Raw genomic sequence first — 14190 nt, 5'->3', positions numbered from 1 at the left:
TCTGGAACAGTTAGCTTACTGCTAGCATTAAAACACCAGTCCTAGTAGTAACTTAACATCCTTCATTACTGATTATATACAAATAAACTAAGTATTAATGAAATAATTATTTATTTTAGTATTCATTTACATTTTGTATAGTGCAATAATTAAAATTCACTCGAATATAAAGTTCTTTTGCAGCGTTTAAAATGAATCGCTCATTTTTTGTAAACAAAACAATAAAAATATCGAAGAAAAATGGCGGGGATTCGAATAAACTACTTTTTTTTTACGGCGCGCCACGTTTTAGGTAGTGTGGAACGCGCGTAAACGAAAATGTTCTTTTTTTGAAATTCATACAGATACCTCGCATCGAGCAATAAGAATGTGGCTGTCTGTTGAAACTCTTTGCGCATGAAGGGATCGAAAAAAACATAGGAGTGTTGTTATGAAATTCAATACAACATTACAACACTCGTTTGGATGATGTAATGGTTATTAGAACATTGGGTGTTTTAATGTTGGCAATAAGCTAACTGTTTCAGAATCTTTAATAGAGGACTTAAAGCATGGGTGTAGATAAAAAAACTTAAACATTCATGTTCAGGAATGATCTTATTCCTGAATCACTTAACAGATTTTCATGAGATTCACGATCTGTGACACTTTCTGGAACTCACCAACCACTTCGACCCAAAACTGCTGCTCCGTGCGCACGTCGTCATTGTTCAGGCCGCGGAGTGTCAGGATCAGCTTTAGGTTGTCGTTCCCAGTGAGGAAATCGTCAAGTCCGAAGAATTGCGGACAGTAGCCCAGCGACTGCAGGTACTGTGGACATTACAAATTGGCATTCATTTAAAGGAGACAATTTCACTTTTCATAGAAAAAAGAAAGAAAGAAAGAAAAAATGTTTATTGACGTCATTATACATTCTGATTATATTTCTTACTGTTATACTATTCTATTTGATCTAATGACGCCAATGGGCCCCCAACTCAGCATAGTTGTGGTTTCGAAAGAATCCACAACGCTGGACTTCCGTGGAAACCCAGAGAGTGCTACTAACGCCCAGTCCTATAACACGAAGGTTTACAAACTATTAATTCTCTATGAGCACAGAGCACGATAAATAGTGAAACTAGGATCTGAATTAAAACTAAAGCAATTAAAGTGATAGAGTGGGTCAATGAGCCATATCATTAAATGCCGCCATTAATCGATTGGGCTGGCCCTCCAATTAACAAACTAATTAAACTAGATGGCTGTGACAGGGCTGGCAATCCAATTAAATGGTTGATTTAGCCAGTAGCCGTGACAGGTCTGGCCATCTATTAGCTGGTTGATTTAACCAGATGGCCATAACAGGGCTGGCTATCTAATCGACGGGCTGATTTAATCAGATGATCATAGCAGGGCTGGCCATCTAATCGACGGGCTGATTTAACCACATGTCCATAAGGGCTGGCCATCCAATTGACAGGCTGATTTATCTAGAATTCTATAACAAGATTAGCCATGACTCACTCACTAGCTGTTTCAATTATTTTTTTTATGAAAATAAGGGACGAGACGAGCAGGACGCTCAGCTGATGATGATGATGATAATTGATACGCCCCACCCAGTACAATGCAGCGCCGCTCAGGATTCTTGAAAAATCCAAAAATTCTGAGCGGCACTATAATTGTGCTCATCACCTTGAGACATAAGATGTTAAGTCTCATTTGCCCAGTAATTTGACTAGCTACGGCGCCCTTCAGAACGAAACACAGTAATGATTACACATTACTACTTCACAGCAGAAATAGGAGCCTCCCCCCACTGGTAAAAAAAAAAAAAAATAGAATGCTATGCGGTGAGGTATGCCCAATAATCCGTTCACTAAAAATATTATTATCAGTAAAGTAACCTTGTTATAATGTTGCCTCGCAAAGTATCCGTTAGCGTAGACCCGGCCGCGGGTGGAACACTCCTCTCCCACCAGCATCTTGAAGGTGGTGGACTTCCCCGCACCGTTCACTCCGAGCAGGCCGAAACACTCACCTGATACCCGCACAGAATTAAAATTGAAATTAAATGCAGATTAATGTCAATTTTCACTGTTCAATTATTTTAGGCAACTCAGTTACTCTAATATCTGGTCTGGTGTACGTGCTCGGATGTGAGATGCGTTGCCGGCTTTAAGTTGGGAGTATGCTTTATGCATGAAGGACCCTAACGGCCGTTCCCAATATTCAGTCTATTTCTTACTTGAGATAAAAATCGTAACTACCGTTGACTTTTCTGTCCCAATAAACATATCGACGGTAGCTCACCTTATCCGTACACGCTGTCTCTCAATGCGACGACATATAGCTTACCAGCGATAGAAGTTTGTATCAAAATTTCAATTCAATGACTTATCGGGAATATTGGGACAGCTTCAGATTATTGACAGCTAATTACTGACAGTAGAAGGTAGTAATTGGTCTCTATCTGTAGATAGTATATTGGGAACGACTGTACGTCATACCAGTGCAAGAAAACTGTAACGGTTATTGATTCCACTTATTAGCTGTTGTACGACAAGAAGTTAATCGCATAACATCAAATATGCAGTTTTGTATTTGACCTGATCACAATGTACGTATTAATCTGTGCCTTGCCAGAGATTTTTTTTTGAAGCTATAAGAAGCTACTTATAGCTTCAAAAATAAAATGCGCGTATGAGTAAATGGAGGACAAAACACCTGTGATTCCAATAACGTTGATTGTGGCGACAAATATGTTTGGGCCAAGCGACTGCTAGTCCATACGTCAATCTGTATCTAAGCGTAAAAGCCTATTGTCTCACCTTTCTTGACAGAGAAACTGATCCCTTTGACAGCGTTACAGACCCGGAAGCACGAGTACCGCTTATGCAGGTCGTTCACCAACATGGCGTCCTTATTCGGGTCAGCTGTTGACACGTTCGCAATATTATTATATTAAGTTCATAATTTAACATATAATACACGCGTGTAATTTATATTACTCGTGTTTTACGAGATCCCGATCAAATTTGTACTTATAGGAATGTAAGTTTAATATTTGTCGAAGTATTTTCTCTTGTATTATAATATTTATCGCGTGCAAATTACTTATTAAACTATTTATTCGATTCAAATATAATTTTAATAATAAAATTAATAATTGTACCACTTGAATTAAATAAAAATTTTTTCAATATCGGCTGTGTATCGATACACTTTACTAGAACCGCGAAAATAAAGCTGTTACATAAATTATTCTAAATTACGCCAACATTTAACCAAGAAAATGGAAATAACGAAATAATAATTATAAAAGAATACCATAATATGACAAGATGTAACAAAAAACCTACAGTAAACTGTGCACTATTTCTGAATTTTATTTTCAATCATAATAACAATAATAAAGGCATAAAAGTCATTTATTTCTCAAAATTGATTCCTTTAGAATTCTTTTTGATGTCATTTCTAATAACTACTAGATACTACTACCGCTTCGGAAACAATTAATGGCACTCTGAGAGAGAAGAAGCGGCGCAAATACCTCTCCCAGCATTATTTTTTTGCGCTCTTTTCAATAAAAATATACAACATTGTACAGTCATTTCTATCGCTATAAAATAAACACAATCTAGTCCCAGGCTGTCCGATCATTTAGATATTCAGCAGTGGAGTAATAGGATTCACGACAGAGACATTTTTTATAAAACATTTAAATTTATTTATAGATAATGCCTGAACAGTGACTGGGACTTTACCCTTAAAGCTATTATGTATCTTATGAAGCCTACTAGAATTAGTTACAAGAAATCCCTTATTTCTAGTGTTATAATAATGAAAATCACTATTAAGAGCAAAAATAACAATCTATAGATAGTTTTAGATTTACATTAAGTTTGCAATAGACATCGGCACAGATTGTTTTGCTTTCGCATAGGCCTCCCGCAGGCTCTTCCAGTGTACTGTTATGTTCAGTATTTTCACTCTTACCATTTTATTAATTAAACGATGATAATAAAGCAAGTCCTTTTTCCCTAAAATAACTCGACAAAAATTAACCTGCTTGCCGAAACTGCACATTCTTAGAAATGACGATAAAATAATTGAATAAAGCTTAGACAATTTATACGTTTAGATAGATTGGTGCTAGACTAGGCTATGTTTTAATTACACTGACCTGTATAAATACCACCGGACAGGTTGTTCCATAAGTTTGACAGCAATTTTTTTGTGCCTATTTGAAGCGCAACTCGCGAGCGTTCAGAGAACTACTTTTGACGTATCATACAAATGACTGCGAGAGAAGCGTACAATACTTGAAGTATTTTTGAATTTTGAATTAATAACGTCGTTTTCCGTGTTATTTTTACTTCAGGAATCAACGTGATAAATAACATAATTTTTTTTGTAAATAGTTTTCCTATCGATGTTTGTTTCGCTGAGGTCGTCATTACTGGTTTTTAGTACCGCAGACTCTCGCTACATGCGCCAACGCCACAGCGCCTACAGCGCCAAAATGGCGAATTTCAAACAGGCACAAAAGCACTTTGACAGCCGCTAGTCCGGTGGTAAATAGTAGAGGTCAGTGTTCTATTAGTACTTTTAATATGCATGACAAAATTTGTGATTTACATTAGTTTTATGTCTGGATAAACAACTTGCATTATTTTTATAACGTAAAACTCACGTTGCTCGATCGCCTTAGTGACGTAGGCGCGCTCAGCCGCCACGATGTCGTCGCCGACGGGCGGGGGGCGTGCCTTGTAGTTCATATTGCTCACGTGATCTATTACGGAGTTGAACAAACCATACTCGGTCAGTATCACCAGGGTCTAGAATGAAAAACAAATAATGGTAACCGACACACCTAATGCTAGCTAAATGTCTTGCCCTTTGGATATTTGGAGTATTTTTTTTTATATAAGAGGGGCAAACGGGCAAGAGGCTCACGGGATGGGGAGATAATGAGGCAACCGCCCATGGACATCCGCAGCATCAGGTGTCAAGAGATGCGTTACCGGCCTTTAAGGAGGGAGTATGCTCTTTTTTTGAAAGTCCCTAAGTCGTATAGGTTCGGGAAAACCGCAGCCAGTAAGAGGATTGCAAGAAATTTCTTGCGAAACGCGCGATTTTGGAATACCAGACGTCTAAGTGATTCGGATGGTACTTTGCACGTAATGTCCGGTGGTGGAATTCGGCCGCTGGAATCAACCCGAACAGCTCCTCTGAACACTCCTCGTGATAAATGTGGTAGAAGATGCAGAGAGAAACCACATCTCTACGCAACGCCAAAGAATCAAGCCGATCGGAGATGACTTGATCGTCGATTATTCGAGCCGCTATTCATTGTTTGCGGTCAAATTGTCGTATAAAGTGAAAACTTCTTTAGACGCGCTGACCACTTTAGTTTGTGGTTGTAGGACTGACGTTCGGCAATGTAGCGCTCTTCAAATTTATGTCGAAGAAAACATACGAGCACGTACTAATACGGTTTACTGATGACATAGAAATATATTTATTTACTTTATATAGGGAGTGACAATAACATAACACGTCATAAAGCTACATCACTTCGTAATGGACCTTTGATATGGGGAGGAGGACTGATAAGAAACTCTCAGCTCATACTTTAAATTAATGTTAAATAGTTTTAGAAATATATTTCAAATTACAAAAAAAAAAATTATATCCCGATAAAAAGAAAAATGCAGATTGTTGCAATCTCTTTTCGAGCTATATCTATTACATCGGATAACATTATAACAGAACTTAAAACATTAGACACTAGTAAGGGAGCTGAGTTGGATAATATTCCACCTTTCCTTCTTAGAAATACCTCAAATACTATTTTAAAACCTATATTTATAATAATTAACCAATGTTTCAAATAGTATTAATAATAATGGAAACAGAAGCGTATAGTAGCAGTATATAAGGGAGGATCAAAGAATGATTAAACTGAAGAGAGGAGCAAGATAATCGGAAGGCTCGTAAATCGTGGTACGCTCCACCCACCAATATAGTGCCACTTAGAATTCTTAAAAAACCCAAAAAGATATTAAGTCTCGCTAGCTCATTAATCCAAGTTGGACGTAATTCCAGAAAAACGTTCCAAACCACAATCATGACGTCAATTTCGTTAAGAACAGAAAGCTGTTCACGTGATTCATATTAACGTACTGACTAAAAATGGCAGCCCTACTGTCACTCTAAATGACATCATAACTTAGTAACCAACCCAACCCACATGTATGGAATACACTAATATTTATTAAACTTTAAACACGAATTCCTTAAAATGTGATGTTTGCAGCTTGGAACGTTTTTCAGCAACTACGTCCAATTCAAGCTAGGAGTCCCTTCAAATCAATACACAGATGGAGTTGCTTGACGGCGGAACTGAGCCTCATTTTTACCCACCTAACCACCGCCCACAAAGTAAAAGCTGTGCAGTACAAATGGCATATTTCAGTCCCAGTTTTCTGCAGAATACTACTATGTGTATGTAGAAGCCACCAACCACCAGCCACCAACCACTCACCATGAAGACGATGGTCTGCACGACCAACACCAGCATCATGGGAGCCGGCGAGTACTCGTCGAAGCAGAAGTAGCAGCGGGGGTCCTCCTTCAATACTGAAATATATCAATTCAATTTTACTAATTAACTGGTGAACTATTATGTTAAAAAACCCCTGTACGAAAATAGACACGAATTTGAAGTAGAATATGGAGACGCCACTTAAAATAAAATAAAAAATCAAAACCACCTTAGATTAAATACTACAGTAAAAAGAACATTTCATATAAAATGGTTTCATGCATTATGAGAACCCCTGACTTATTAATTCTACCAGTAAGCTAATTAACACAACGACACGATTTCGCAGGTACATGAATGAAAAGGGTGTGTGGGCGGCGAAAAATGGACGCAAAGAAAGAGGCAGACGTGTAGAAACTTTCATAATTGGGAACGTTATTACTACTTTATACCAATATATGCCTTAAGATATAGTACAGGAGTTTTTAACACCCTGTATTGTCCAGTTATCACATAAAATATATTATGGACCCTTTAAATTTTCAATTTCCTACAAATTAATTTGTTTGTACAATAACTTATTTTATGAAGCTTAGTTTTGTCACTTCGAGATTTTCGTTAGTTCTTAAATTTAAATTGTTAACCGACACTTATATTTTTTGTAAGTTTACGTTTTTTATATTATATATATATATTTATTTATTTATTTATTGACACACCAACAGCATTACATACAAAACATTAAAAATAATTATAGTCTTATAGGTTTATAATCTGGTATGAATGCCAGTTACTGGTGCATACACCACTCTCATTGTAAGATATTAATTTAAATACAAAATACAGTTCGACCTACAAATTTAACAAAGATTTTAAGCAGATTACTAACAATAATAAATACAATATAACGAAGAAATAGTTTGTATGAATATCAACTAACATATTATTATTATTTACAGACAGAAATGTGCGGTTAGTTTTTTTTTTTCAGAATTGTCACTGTGTCATGAAAAATATCAAAATCTTTTATGGACGCGGAAAATCGATTGTACTCAGAACACATTCTTGATAATGGAGAATTTTTAAGGGCATTTGTCCTACTTACTGGTTCCACAAGTATGTTAGTAATCGGATTTCGTGGATATCTGTGCGGGATTTTGAAAGTTATTTTATCCAACAATTCACTGCACGCTGTCTGTCCTGATAACAGCTTTTTGAGGAATGTTAGATCCAGTATTATGCGGCGATTGTAGAGTGACAACATTTTAAAGTGTTTCAGCCGCTGCTTATATAGAGAGTAAAGAGTTTTTAATAATATAAATAATATCATAATATAACATAGTACGTTTTAAGATCTTTGTTTCTACTAATGTGCAATGGATTTATTTATTATTAAGCTAAATTTATCTTTTACTAACTCGTGTTCTATTCTATATATATCGCGGACAGCCCTCTTCTGCAGATGATGCAGTCAATAATAGCCCATAATAACAGGTCACGTGACATGATGCTGTGAAAGTAACTAAAGTAAACGAGTCGTGCGGACCATTTATTAAAACTTCCCCAGAATGCGCTTAACTGGACACTGTAGGCTTAGATTTGATCTGTAGTAATTGGATTCAGGGAAGGCAGAGGAAGAAGATTAATCTTTTCTTTCACTTTTTGAAGTGAAAACTTTCTAAGCATCGTTGTGACTTCAAAGTAGATGAAACGAAAAAGCGAGACAGTAAAATGAGTGGGGGACTAACCACAGCACTTGTTGACATCCATGCCTGGCTCGGGTATCATCGCAGGGCACAGGTGCCGGTTGCGGCGGCACAGTGCGTTGAGGCGCGCTACGAAGGTGGCCTGGACGGAGGCGTCCGTGAACGTGTGCGGCGGAACGGTGTACGACACCAGCAGCAGGAAGAACCACGCTACAGCGTTCACCTTGTCCTTCACGTCCATCATGTCTGCGCCCTTCTTCACCCCCGGAGTTATGATGCCTGACGAACAAATACTCAATGGTATTATTGGATCGATAGACACGAGTTGTAGCCAGCTGGAGGTCTACTCGCAAAATCGACAACGATACATTCGGAACGATACGCTAATACTCCGAATATATCGCAACTATCCTACTCTAACAAATGTTCGAATTCCTTATCGTTTATCGTTACCATTGACTAATATTTTCAGTTTTTTACGATGTTAGTGTGAACGAAATATGTTCAAACCTAAACATTATCTGTGCTATGTCGCTGTTAAGTGTCAAAAGTCAAAACATAGTTTAGGCGCTAAGGACCATGCCAGACTCTGCACCACCAAATGATAATTTACACATAATGTAAGTGTTAAAAAAATATGTAATGAATATAATATGAACATTTAAAATTGAATAAATAATACAAAACTTGCGGATAATAAAATGTAAAAAAAGGTAACTCAACCCTTCTCGTCGACTTCCTATTTCTCAGGCGGCCATTTGCATTATTTCTACGATTATACGATCAACAAAATGACTTAAATGACTTAGTAGTAAAAAAATCCTGTTGAATAGTAAATCTCATATAATTATTTCAATAATATTTATTAAGTATGTATATTGTATGGCAAATATATCTATACAACTTGAAACGATAATAGCATAAACAGCCTAAAAGGTGTCGTTGAGATTATCGTAAAAGTGACGTTTAATTATTTGTGAAATTCGAATATACGTCTCTGACATTTTCAACTAAGAGTAGGGTTACGACCAATAATATAGAATTAGGTTTCGTTCGTTCATTCATAGTTTCAACATTAATTACGATGTAACTAAGAGTAGGATTCGACACGACTAATGCGACGATTTATCGAATATCGATTTTAGGAGTAGGCCTTCTGTAGCCAACTCACTTAGTCTGAGATCCATAGAGCGTACTTACACTTTGCTCAGACTTTAGTTACGTAAAGCTTAACTGAGTGTAAACTTAGCATAATAATTGCTTTCGTTTTTTTGTCGCTATATTAGGAATTATACTGAGCTTAAGCTAAAACAGCCCAATGCCCAAATCAAGTTCCCGTTTTATCACACTTAGCAAAGTATTACATAAATAAAGTCTGAGCAATTTGTAAGCGTTTGTAAGAAATAACACGCATTTGAATGCTGGGTTTTGATAGCTCTCAAAACACAAATAGCGGTCAAGGTCAACCTTTGATTATTAAGTTTATCATAATAATAATAATATTGACACACTTTTCACACAAATTATCTTGCCCCAAGTTAAGCATAATTATATATCCTGTGTTATGGGTTACAAGACAATGATATATTTAATACAATATACTTACTAAAACATACATAAATACATTTAAACATCCATGATTCGGAAACAAACATCCACATTCATCATATAAATGCTTGCACCTACCGGGATTCGAACCCGGGACCTCTAGCTTAGTAGGTAGGATCGCTAACCACTCGGCTATACAGGTCGTCAACAAACATAATTGATTCCATTCTACTCTTTTCTTCCTACTATGACTCCTGTGGAAGGTATACCAGAAGTTTGCCAATGTCACGTTAGAGTAGACTTTTCTTTTGTTAAAGAGATTTTTCTATTCTAATTTGATTGGTAGTGACCGGTGCTAAAGATTGAAACAAGTTTTATTTTCTTATTTTATACCTGAAACAAATACACATGCTGTCAGAGTAAAAAGGATATATACAAATATAATTTACATAAATTATTACAAGTACTTAATGATATTTACAACTTAATCTTTTTAATATATTTACACAAGGATTTACAAAAGGAGTGAAAACTGGGGAGAGGAGACATTTAAAGTACATAATTGATTTACATGTTGTGTCGATTAAAGGCGACACTAAATGCCAGCGACCTTGAGCGATATGAGTTCACGGCTGCCGGCCCGTCATCTATGCAACACAGGCTATATATGCTTAACTTGGGGTAAGATAATTTGTGTAAAAAGTGTGTCAATATTATTATTATTATATTGGGACAGCTTCAGATTATTGACATCTAATTACTGACAGTAGAACGGCCGTTAGACATGATTACAGCTGTCACAGTCTATCTAGAGGTATAAATCACCTAAGATTGAGCCAGTGTCGCTGTCGTCATGTTGCGCCCTGTCATTTGCTCGGATTCTTTCATACGTATTACAATGTTCGAAACACTCAATGCGTACAACTACTGCATTAAAATTAGATTTAAAAATTAGATTGAAAATAGTTATGAGAAATTGCCGTGAGCAACAGTAATTTTATTTTTATTTTTTTATTTTATGGAATAGGAGGACAAACGAGCGTACGGGTCACCTGTTGTTAAGTGATCACCGCCGCCCAAACTCTCTTGCAACACCAGAGGAATCACAGGAGCGTTGCCGGCCTTTAAGGAAGGTGTACGCGCTTTTTTTGAAGGTACCCATGTCGTATCGTCCCGGCAACACCGCACAAGGAAGTTCATTCCACAGCTTTGTAGTATGTGTAGGAAAGCTCCTTGAAAACCGCATTGTGGAGGACACATCCAGATGGTGAGGATGATATCCTAACTTGTGGCGTGTCGTGCGAAGGTGTAATTCGGCGGCAGGAATCAGGTTAAACAGCTCTTCAGAACACTCCCCGTGATAAATGCGGTAGAAGACACACAATGAAGCGACGTCTCTACGCAACGCCAAGTGATCCAGCCGTTCACAGAGCACTGGGTCCCCGACAATTCGAGCTGCTCTGCGTTGCACGCGGTCAAATGGATCGAGCTGATACTGGGGTGCGCCAGACCAGAGATGACAGCAATACTCCATGTGTGGCCGGACCTGCGCTTTGTAGAGCGCTAGTATGTGGGCCGGCTTGAAGTATTGCCGTGCTCTATTAATGACGCCCAGTTTCTTTGAAGCCAATTTGGCTTTGCCTTCCAGATGACCACGAAATTGGCAATCGCTCGAGATTTCGAGACCCAGTGTTCCGATACTAGGCGCGGCTTTAAGAGAAGTGTTCTCGAAGAGCGGTGATACGACAAATGGGGTTTTTTTAGTGGTAAACGCGCAAACTTGAGTCTTCTGGGGGTTAAATTGGACAAGGTTCAATTTACCCCATTCCGCGACCTTCTCAAGAGAGGACTCGATAGAAGACACAAGTTTCTCCCGGCACTGGTCGACGATTTCCCGAGAGAGACCTGCATGGCCAGTGTATACGGCATCACCAGTGCTATCGTCTGCATAGCAATGAATGTTGGAGGTGTCCAACATATCATTGATATGCAGAAGAAACAGCGTGGGAGACAGCACACAGCCTTGGGGCACTCCAGCATTCACGGGCTTCGGGTTCGAGCAATATCAGTCGACAACGACCTGTATGCTGCGCCCAGTGAGGAAGCTGGAGGTCCACTTGCACAAGCTCTCGGGAAGCCCAAATGATGGAAGTTTGGAGAGGAGCGCCTTGTGCCATACACGATCAAAGGCCTTCGCTATATCCAGGCTAACTGCCAGGCCTTCCCCCTTGCTTTCAATAGCCGCTGCCCATCTATGTGTTAGGTATACCAGAAGATCACCTGCCGACCGACCATGGCGAAACCAGTATTGTCGGTCGTTGATCAACTGGTGACCCTCTAGATATACCAAGAGCTGACGGCTAATTATGCACTCCATGATTTTGGAGAGCAGGGAGGTAATAGCAATAGACCTGTAGTTTGCCGGATCCGAACTGTCTCCTTTTTTTTTGGATCGGATGGACAAGGGCTGACTTCCATGAGTCAGGGACTACGCCTTTAGAATAAGAGTGCCGGAATAAACGCGTTAGCACCGGCGTCAACTCAGGGGCACACGTTCTAAGCACGATTGGAGAAATGCCATCCATCATCAATATATTTACACAAAATATTTACAAAAGGAGTGAAAACTGGGGAGAGGAGACATTTAAAGTACATAATTGATTTACATGTTGTGTCGATTAAAGGCGACACTAAATGCCAGCGACCTTGAGCGATATGAGTTCACGGCTGCCGGCCCGTCATCTATGCAACAGCAACAAAGCCAATATTTTCAAAATTCTCGCGTGGAAAACAGTTTATATGCTAACAATCCTCGTTATTCACTACTAATCTGAAAAAATTAACCTACACAAAAAAGTACAAGCTATAAGAATAACTTTTCTGAAAGAAGTACCAAAAAAAATGCGTCACGCCGTGCCAACAAACTTGTTTAACTTCAAAGAAAAGTGGTAGTTCAAAAAGGCTCGGCAGTGTTAACTATAACCAACAGCAAGCATTAGCAACCTACAAATAAGACTTAAGGATATGTGTAACAGGATTAAGTAGTGTTCATAGCTCGAAATGCTATACTTTCACCACAAAACTTGTCTAAAAACATCATGTTTGCGTGTTTTCTGCTTACTCTTCGCCTTAACTGGGGAAATGTCGTCGCGATGACAACTCGCAACTTGTATATAGACATCGAGTTCTATGATAATTTATAAGTTTAGATAGAGCCAGGCCAGGTTTATTAATTTAGTGTGCATTACAGTTACGTCCTACACTTGCGATACGTTATTCACTTTGTTGCTGTGTGCGTTCGTTACTGAAATTATTATACCGTTCCCAATATTCAGTCTATCTCCGGTTGTGGCCTACTTGAGATAAAAATCGTAACTATCGTTGACTTTTCTGTCTCAATTAACTTATCGACGGTAACTCACTTAATCCGTACACGCTGTCTGTAAATGGGAGGACGTATAGCTTACCAGCGATAGAAGTTTGTATGGAAATTGCAATTCACGCGTCCCAATATAAGGCGATAAGAATGACTTACGGGTGCGAATCCCGGTAGGTGCAAGCATTTATAATTTGTGTAAAAAGTGTGTCAATATTATTATTATTATATTGGTACAGCTTCAGATTATTGACATCTAATTACTGACAGTAGAACGGCCGTTAGACATGATTACAGCTGTCACAGTCTATCTAGAGGTATAAATCACCTAAGATTGAGCCAGTGTCGCTGTCGTCAAGTTGCGCCCTATCATTTGCTCGGATTCTTTCCTACGTTGTACAATTTTCGAAACACTCAATGCGTACAACTACTGCATTAAAATTAGATTTAAAAATTAGATCGAAAATAGTTATGAGAAATTGCCGTGAGCAACAGTAATTCTCCAGTTAAACTAAAATAGTCTTTGAATTTGAGTTCAGGTTCGATTGACCTATGGACCTATGAAGTCGGATATTGGAAGCGGTCATTGTTAAGATTTTAAGTAATACACAGGTCAAGCCACAACCTGAACAAAGACATACAAATATTTATGAACTTTACTTCACCCGAACGGTGGTCTCAGTGGAAGAGCGCTCGCACAGAACGCGAGAGGTCGCGGGTTAATTTGTGTAATACACAGGTTAACCAAATCAAAATCACTTTATTCATGTAAGTCATGGAAATGACACTTATGAATGTCAAAATAAAAAAAAATCTTATTGAATCTACTGCTACTTGGTAAAGGGTTGAGCTAATGAGAAGAAGTAGCAAGAGACTCATTGCCACTCTTTTAAATCATGATTTACATTTTAATTGTTTTACAAATGATATGTAGCGATGCAACAATAGTTATTTATGCAACTGTTGTGTAATAAGGGGTATTAAAACACGAATGTGGATAATTGTATCACATGAGTGTTTTAATACCT

The 14190-nt window shown here is 38.1% G+C and overlaps 1 protein-coding gene across 1 annotated transcript in view; it reads right to left on the bottom strand.

Annotated features, from left to right (window-relative positions):
- The window catches only part of LOC126977912 (phospholipid-transporting ATPase ABCA3-like), a 91617-nt gene that overhangs the window by 14175 nt on the left and 63252 nt on the right, over positions 1–14190 (bottom strand). The window contains exons 23-28 of the mRNA XM_050826593.1: positions 8281–8517; positions 6533–6627; positions 4679–4823; positions 2814–2918; positions 1890–2023; positions 663–810 (exon numbers count right to left, since the gene is read on the bottom strand). Of these exons, the coding sequence (XP_050682550.1) occupies positions 663–810; positions 1890–2023; positions 2814–2918; positions 4679–4823; positions 6533–6627; positions 8281–8517 (864 nt within the window). The remainder of the gene's footprint in view (positions 1–662; positions 811–1889; positions 2024–2813; positions 2919–4678; positions 4824–6532; positions 6628–8280; positions 8518–14190) is intronic.

The sequence above is a fragment of the Leptidea sinapis genome, chromosome 46 (assembly GCF_905404315.1).
Source record: "Leptidea sinapis chromosome 46, ilLepSina1.1, whole genome shotgun sequence".
Lineage (NCBI taxonomy): Eukaryota > Metazoa > Arthropoda > Insecta > Lepidoptera > Pieridae > Leptidea > Leptidea sinapis.
This window is presented reverse-complemented; position numbering and strand designations above follow the sequence as displayed.